Genomic DNA, 8,881 nt, shown 5'->3' with positions numbered 1-8,881 from the left:
GAAACTTCGAATCTCCTGTTCCCTGGATGCTGCCTGACCTGCTGTGCTGTTCCAGCAATAAAGTTTCAACTTTGATCTCCAGCATCTGCAGACCTCACTTTCTCCTCTATACCCACCCCCATTCATCTATTGTACTCTTTGCTACTTTCTCCCCAGCCCCATCTCCCATTTATCTCTCCACCTTGGAGGCTTTCTGCCTCTATTCCTGATGAAGGGCCTTTGCCTGAAACTTCGATTTTCCTGCTCCTCGGATGCTGCCTGCCCTGCTGTGTTTTTCCAGCACCACTCTGACCTAAACCATTGAGAACAAGGCAACCCGTTTAATTTGTACCGTATCCCTCCACCACTGATGCTTAGTAGTTACAGCCCATGCTATCTACAAGATAGATTGCAGAAATTTACCAAAGACAGCATCTTCCAAACAAATGATCGTTTCACCTGGAAGGACAAGGGCAGCAGATACATGGAAACACCACCACCTGTAAGTTCATCTCCAAACAACTCACCATCCTGACTTGTAAATATAATTGCTGCTTGCTCAATTGTTGCTAGGTCAAAATTCCTGGAATTCCCTCCCAAAGGGCATTGTGTGTTCAAGCATAGCACATGGACTGCAGCAATTCAAGAAGACAGCTCATCACAATGTTTTAAAGGGAACTTGGGACAGGCAATTAATGCTGGCCAGCCAGCAGTGCCCACATATCATTAATGAGAAGAAGAATTGCCATGTGAAAATAGTTCAGTTGTAGAGTGCTATAGAATGTCCTGAAGATTTAATGTGGTGCAAGATAAGTCCTTTCTTCTTTTCACTTTCTTATACAGCATCTCAGAGCAGCAAAGAAGTGTTAGAGGAGTTTTAAAAATGTTTTTAAAGTTCATTTTTAATGGAAATTGTTTTTAGTTTCACAGTCATGGAAACCAGGCTAGAAAATCATTATTGTAGATAAGTTGACTAGTTTTAAGCCAAAGTTGAAAGAAATAAGAATTGGTTTAATTTGAGATTGTTTACTTATACTTGTTTAATTAAAATGCTTGCTGAAGTATGTACATCCAGAAGTAAGTACTCATTGGATATTTGAAATGACATGGATCATTAAAGAACCTAAAGGCCTTTTCAATAATGCATCCTGGTACTTATCCCTGAAAAGGGGTACTAATTAAAAGTTTGCAGCAGGGTACATTGCAGTAGATGGTGAAAGGAGACACTGAGGAAGACCCCAGTCAAACTCTCCTGAGGGGTTCCATCTGTTGTGAAGCCTCAAGTACCAAAAATAGCCACAGATCTGTTCCTGCATCATAGCCATCCTGTGGAACAGGATTGATACATTTTACTTATCATGACTTTGTTTTGCTGTTTAACCAGTAATGCTATTTCCCATCATAAACATATTGAATTGAGTGATTGGAAAATGATAGCTCTCAAGAAACATTCTAAATTCAATTCAGAGTATCTTTTAAAGATTAAAATTCTTCCATTTCCTTTGTGATGTAACCATTCTATCTATAATACCCACAATGTAATTCTGGTTTTCTTTGACTTGCACATAATGAGCTGCCTGACCTGTTGTGCCTTTCTCGCGCCACACTTTTTGACTCTGATCTCCAGCATCTGCAGTCCTCACTTTCTCCTTGTGCAGGTAGATGGTTACTAAGCTGTGATGAAATACAATGCTAGCTGTTGCTATGATGCTTTTTGTTAGGTTGGGCCTAGCAGTTGACAGCTAGGCTGAATCTTAGCTGGAGATGGGAGGCTGGAGCTGGGAACATCAAAGAAAACTAATGATGAGAAAGAGGTCTCAAATAGGCGTGGGTAAAAGATGCATCTTTCCTGTCCAAGCCCTTACTCCCTATGACACAATTTCTAGCCCTGAAGAACAATTGGTGTGTGGACCAATTTCTCGGCGAGAGAGTCATGCTGGTCACTGAGCTCTTCATTATTTAAAAAGTTTTTATAACATATTTATTTTTATTTATGTTCTATAGGATGAAAATACCACTACAACACAGGTGTCTTCAATTAACTTCAATGACTACGCCACATTAAAAAGCGTGGCGGAGAGCATGCTGGATGTTACCTTACTCATGTCTAATACAACACAATTGGTTGGAGTTCTCGAACAAGGACCTGAATTTAAGTACTACGTTCCTCTTATTGTCCTGATTAGTCTCTCTCTTATACTTCAGGTTGTGATCTTTTTCCTGCTTGTTTTTAGTGGTAAGTAAATCTATTTCTCTTATTTACTTCTATATATTGACAGCTGATATAAAGAACTGGCTGTTTACCATATCTGATTATGTGATGATCCTGCATTTTATCAGTTGAGATCGAGTTATCAACCATATTGCAGTTATGTAAGTACATAATGTCAAACCATATAGCCCTAGAATTTGTTTTAGGCCTGATTTTAGTTGTCAGTGCATGTCAAACAGCTGTTTTTTCTGCCACAAATTAAAATCACTTCAAATACTGTGACGCAAATTAAAATGAGAACAGGACACTGCACAGAGAAATCCTTTATGTATGTACACTCAGTCATTAGCTTAAAAAGAGTGCTGATAAGCTTTCGCCAATAGAATGCAATGAACAGTGGACCCTTTTGATGCTGATGTCTATGGAATTTAGAATTCATAAGTCTGTTTGTATTGAGGACAAATGAAGCATTTCACAGTTTAACTAGTAATAGACCCATATTTTGGATTTGTTTGTTCCTGAACCAATATATTGTAATAAAGGTTTGGCAAATTAGAATTGGTGTTTTATATTATGATTTGTGCTATATAGATAGATGTACGTAGAATGTGCTATGTCGTGGAAAGAATTGGTACTTTTGATTTATATTGATTAATATCTATTAATGCTAATTTTTGCACAGCAAAAACCAATGTGACTGAAATCGACAACCAGAAAACATTGAACAAATGCAACAAAATTACCATTATCCTTGTGGGGGCCACTCTTCTTATAAACGTAGTCATCACTTCACTTGATACACAGAAAGTAAATTCTTGATGACCACAGGAATCCAAACTTCTACATCTTGCAGGTGAACCTAAGGAGCAGCAGAATCTGCAAGATCACAGCAGCATTCCAAATTAACTCTTCCACATTGTGCCTGTTGGTTTGTAATTCACTTTTCAATAATAAATTTTGTATTTTAATTTCATATGCCCACTTGGCTTATTAGATTAAGATATACAGCAACTTTACAAGGCAATGGCCAATATACTGTTAAAGCAAATACTCATAATCTTAAGCTTTATAGTTTAATGTTGTACCAGCATTGTATTAATATTTATTAATGTCAAAGCTTCCATTGTAATAGGTACAGGATTAATGGAGTTTCATTGCTTGAAGTTGACATTTGCTTTGTTCACATTGATCTTTTGACATTAGGGGATGTATTTTTTTCCATTCAGCTTGCTTACTGTTAACAATTTTTGCTTATGTTATTGAGAAGCAATAAAATAATTGAGCAAAATTGAAAAATACATAATTGTTTTGCAAAGCAATATAAATCAAGGTGGAATGCTAAAAGACAACTAAGATGTTCTACTTCTACCCAGATGTGCTTAGAATGAATGTGAATCAGGGTTAAGTGAACGTCCGAACTAGTAACGGACAGTCTTATGTATAATCACGCAGCGTCTACTTATTTGTAATTAAATTTATGCCTTTGCATATTGTTACGCACAATGGACAAATACATTCCGCAGTCAAGCATATTAAAGCCGGATTGTAACTTGGACAACAGTCTTGCAGGTTGAGGATGAGGTAGCAACAAACTGGCCTAACATTGACAGTGCCCAGGAGATTAAACCTGCAGGCTTCAAATGTATAGATTTATTCAGAATTTTTCCTAATATCAGTGTGAAGTGGCATCTGAGTAGTGGATGGAAGCCAGGTGTTGTGTAACTGAAAATCAAAAAAATGCTCAACAGCACTCATGAATTGCTAGCAGGAGGTTTACCAGGTGGAACAGAGAAGGCTGCAAGTTTCTTTGTTTGGCTGGGTTGAATATCTTTGTTTCTTCTGCTCACAAGCAAAGGCAAAAAGACTCTATTTTTTCCATTAAGTTACTTTGACAGGTAAACCACTATGGCTTCCACATTCTGCAAAACACAGCAATTGGTATAATTAATGAGTCCCACTGACTTTGAGCAGGTATCACTCCAGTGACTTTGGTGTTCCATGGCAGTGTTAATTATTCATCCACCTGGCTTCTTCCTTATGTGATTTCAAATTTGGAAAGACACATATTGAACATTGAATAATAAAGAGATTATACCAGCAGAAATGTAATGGATTCAATAAATGTTAAAAATTAATATTGAAGTCCAAAGTTTTTACTCTGATCCTGAAATGGCTTCGGCATTTCAGTGTTTCCATACAATATACAATGCTCAAAAGAGAGATGGGACCAAAGATTCTTTGACTTCCACTAATTTAAGGTAATCTGTAAATAACAATTCCTCTAAGATGTGCTGCCCAAAGCCATCCTGATGGTCTGCACACGGTAATCAGCATGTCAACATTTTCCCGGCATTGACTTCTAGTTTTCAAGATTGCTGCCGACAAAGACCTCAGTGATCCATGTAGAAAAACGGAAAATCTGTGGGACCATTATCAATAAGCCTCATAATGTGGCTTATTTCCACTTTTTGAAGTGACATACACAGGGACCCACTCTCTGCAAATGAAAAGAATATGTCCAAGCCGAGCACCTCATTTTAATTACCCAGAAACCTGGAAGTAATTGTTCCCCGTTGCTTTCTCAATGGCAATGTCACAGTCAATCTGTTAACTTGTCAAATAATTTCTCCCTTTTTGCCTGTTGCATAAATTGTTGTGATCATTTAAAATTTCGTTCTTGTATTTGTCCTGAAGAATACAAGATAAAAAACTTCAGCAAAATGTCATGCTTTTCAGTTTTACAGAAACATTGTTCACATATTCTTACTCTTATTTTTATTCTTTCTCTTACCACACATGGACTGCTCATATATTCCATAGGCTGAACAATGCATGCCCTCCACCTTCAAACCACTAGTTGTCAGCATAAAATCCAGCAGGTGCCCTTCTTGCTGTCTATCTGTTCACCACGGCCTTGTTGAAATTTTATGTAGTGCGTGCACGTCAGACCCAATTAATGACGAATTAAGGTCCCTATCTATTATCGGAACACTTTATCTAAAGCTGAGGAGAACCATGCGAAACAGAACATCTGACAACTTCAAATGCATGGGCTGGTACCAGACAATGCAGGAGGAATCTGCTCTGCAAATTCCAGACCCAGTAGAGACACCCCTTCTTTAATACCTCCCAGTGATCTCTTGACCCTGGTCCACCAACAACCTCACTCAGAACCTTAATTGAGGACTTATATATGGAGAAATTGGCATTCCCAACAGTGGTTACCACTTCAGTCATCCACGTGGCTCCATAAAACCTTCACCAATGGTAATACCTTCATAAATAACATGTACACATTGTGAAATATTAATCCCTGCAAAAATAGATTTGGTGCAGGGTGTGTTTTTGGCAATCTATATTTTAGTTTGTTTGCTTTGTAGTTGCTTAGCTAAGAGTTACAAAGGTACCTGATTTATGGTGATGTACTGTCACTGTGAAAATGATAAATGAATAAATAACAGTGAAGCCATTGTATTTATGAAGCTGGGTGTAGTAGGTGGTTTAGACAGTTATTATATCTATGATTACTATTTCCCTCTTGCTCACCCACACACTGCCTCTTCACCCCGCCCCAGGTGTACATACCAATACTATATTGATTGGGGATGGAAATGTGTTGCTGGAAAAGCGCAGCAGGTCAGGCAGCATCTAGGGAACAGGAGAATCGACGTTTCGGGCATTAGCCATTCCTGAAGAAGGGCTAATGCCTGAAACGTCGATTCTCCTGTTCCCTAGATGCTGCCTGACCTGCTGCGCTTTTCCAGCAACACATTTCCATCTCTGATCTCCAGCATCTGCAGACCTCATTTTCTCTATATTGATTGGGTACAATGGATAATCAGGACTCCACCTACTTTATGTACAATGCTGTACACCGAGAAACACTACAACTGTCTAATGTCTGCTAGCTCTTCCATTCTTGCAACAATTTTTATTTCCTCACTCAGTTGAAGAGCATTTGAATTTTTTGAGGTGGGGTGGAGGACCCATGTTAAAATCCATGGCATCCCTTACACAAAAATTCAACCACTTCCATGCAAAACATATCATAAGATACTTCAGGGGAAATAAGCATTGTGGCTGCTTAGTTGTAAAAAGTGGTACAGTGATTGAATATTCTTTGAATATCCTTTGTTGTCACTTGCATTCAATATAAAATACAGTGAAAAGTGTTCTCGTACATAAACACCATTCACATTAATTTAGAATAATTTAAAAAATAATAACTTAAAGAAAGTCCAACTTTCCTTCTTCACTGCTGCAGCAAACCACTGCCAGAGTCCCACTCCGGGCGTCCCAGCCCACGCCATGCTGCCAAAGAGAGTGTCCCACTCTGGGTTACACCAGACCACACCATGCCGCTGTCAGGGGCCCCCTCTATGTGGAAGCAAGAGTCCTGATCCAGGCGTCAAAGGCCAACCGACCAACTCTGTACCTGCGCTGCCTGTGAAAACACTACTGCTATCTCCCACAAACAAAAGATAAGATCTTCATATTTCTTACATAAAAACATAAAAACGTTCATTGCACTGGTCACACAAAAGTGTTAAATATATGGATAAAAACAGATTATAACACAAATGTGAAATCACCTATACACAAAATTTCCAATCTCCTATCACAAACAATAAATTTCACCCTCAGTTCTTTTTTTCAAGGATTGAAAATTAGGAACTTCTAAAGTTAGAGCTTGATATATTACAGGCTGGAGGAGCAATTGGTACAAAAAGGCAGTTCAATTTTTTATCTATTATTCACCAAACAGGTAGCAGCCTTTTCCATTCTCTTGGCAGGGGGGTTTTAACAGTTGTTGCTTGAATGTTCATTTAGCTTCACTTCTTACCCTGTAAATTGTAAAATGTCTGTTTCAAGGCAATTAGTTTTAACCCCCAATGCAGCATGGCATCATTGAAACCTGCTTTGTGCACTGCAGAAAGTTGGTGCTGAATTGTGAAAGCTTAAATGATGAAACTGGCCTGCAGGCTGCCCAATGAACATAAATACAAGACACAGGAGCAGAAGTAGATCATTTGGCTCATTGAGTTTGCTCTGTTTCTCAATGAGATCATGGCTGAACAAATAATTCTCAACTGCACCTTCCTGCCTTTTCCCATGACCCTTGATTCCCTTCTTGGTCCGAAATATACTTTATGACTCAGCTTTTATAGAGCTCTGTGGTAAAGAATTCACTACCCTCTGAGAGAAGGAAATTTTCCTTATCTGCCTTAACTGGGTGACCCCTCGCTCCAGGGGAGATTATACCTTTCGGTTCTAGACTCCCACAAGTGGTAACAACTTTTTAGCATCCACCTTGTCAAACCTCCTCAGAACCTTACATGGTTCAATAAGACTGCCTCTCATTCTTCTAAACTCCACACAGTACAATACTCAACCTCATAAGAAAATCCTTCCATACCTGAGATCAACTTTATGAATCTTTTCAAGACAGTCCATAATGCTACTCTTAGATAATGTGGCCAAAAATGTTCACAGTATTCTAAGAGTGGTCTAAGTACAACCTCGTATAGTTTTAGCAAGTCTTCCCTGTTGTTAAATGCTATTCTTTTTTAAATAAAACCAATATTCCATTTGCCTTCCCTGTTACCTTTGAACTTCCATTCTATATCACTGACCTCATTCCTCGTGGACTTCTTAATTGTTTGGTGAAACTGAAATACAGTGTCATTTAAAATTTGAGTTTGAATTTGAGAACTTGCTGATTTTGAGCCACTGAAAAATTCTTGATTCACTGAGATGAATGTTGATTTTAGAGCAGACAGTCACTCATTGGGATCTTCCTCCCCACCCCTCCCTCAAAATGACATGCAGACAGGTTCTATGTTCAATTAAAAGAGTAGGTGGGCTCCTGAAGATGGACAATCAATTAGAGGCCAGCTACTTCTCAGTCATTTTTTAAAAGAAATAAAGCACTCAGGACACCAATCTTGGGGTTAGGGGCATGGACTTTTAGAGGCCAGCCTTGGGCTGCAACTCCACCTTGATAGTGGGAAGGACCTATAAACCTGTCAACAGGCAGCTAAACCACTTCCCTCTACATCAGAAAATTGAAGGCTGACTGGAAAATTCCAGTTGGTCTCCATTGCCCATATTTAACAAAACTGTTAACAAGCACAGTCATCTGCCCAAAAATGTGGAGCAGGTGGCTTGAAGGGTGCGACATGTGCCTGTATTAATTAAAATAGTTGACATTCGGAATGGGGAATTCAGGAAATCAGCATGTTGGCTAGGCTCCCCGCCGTCTTCCTGACCAAAGCGGGATCTCAAACTCCTTCCCTTTGAGCAGTGTTAAGGCAAATGTTGTGGGTAATGTGAAAGAAGGATTTATCCTTCACCTGACTGCTGATATTTAAATGTTTGAATCCTCAAAATCACAAACAAAAACCCATCTGGAATATAAATCTTTTTAACATGTTAAAAAGGAACAAGACAAGAAAATGTTTCATAACAATAAGAAAACTGATATTTATTGACAAGATGAATACCACAGTTCATGTCAGCTCTGATGAAAAGTCATCTGGACTCGAAATATTAGCTTGCTCTCTCTCTCCACAGATGCTGCCTGACCCATTGTGATTTCAAGTATTTTCTGTTTCCTACACCGATTCCATCATTTGCAGTAATTTGCTCCTACAGTGAAGGATATAGATTAGATTAGATTAGATTAGATTA

At 38.7% G+C, this 8,881-nt stretch overlaps 1 protein-coding gene and 1 long non-coding RNA gene across 3 annotated transcripts in view; one reads left to right on the top strand and one right to left on the bottom strand.

Moving 5' to 3' along the window:
- Nucleotides 1-4,658, top strand: part of LOC122559578 (ninjurin-2-like) — a 229,489-nt gene extending 224,831 nt beyond the window's left edge. The window contains exons 2-3 of the mRNA XM_043709286.1: nucleotides 1,984-2,215; nucleotides 2,874-4,658. Coding sequence (XP_043565221.1) covers nucleotides 1,984-2,215; nucleotides 2,874-3,010 — 369 coding nt within the window. The 3' untranslated portion in view covers nucleotides 3,011-4,658. The remainder of the gene's footprint in view (nucleotides 1-1,983; nucleotides 2,216-2,873) is intronic.
- Nucleotides 4,659-8,316: 3,658 nt separating this feature from the next.
- LOC122559579 overlaps nucleotides 8,317-8,881 on the bottom strand; it is a 69,393-nt gene continuing 68,828 nt past the window's right edge. For both annotated transcript variants that reach the window (XR_006314472.1, XR_006314473.1), the window contains one exon: nucleotides 8,317-8,839. This is a non-coding gene — a long non-coding RNA (uncharacterized LOC122559579). The remainder of the gene's footprint in view (nucleotides 8,840-8,881) is intronic.

The sequence above is a fragment of the Chiloscyllium plagiosum genome, chromosome 19 (genome assembly GCF_004010195.1).
Source record: "Chiloscyllium plagiosum isolate BGI_BamShark_2017 chromosome 19, ASM401019v2, whole genome shotgun sequence".
In the NCBI taxonomy this organism is placed as follows: Eukaryota; Metazoa; Chordata; class Chondrichthyes; order Orectolobiformes; family Hemiscylliidae; genus Chiloscyllium; species Chiloscyllium plagiosum.
Note: the sequence above shows the minus strand (reverse complement) of the source record. Positions and strands in the feature narration are given on the sequence as shown.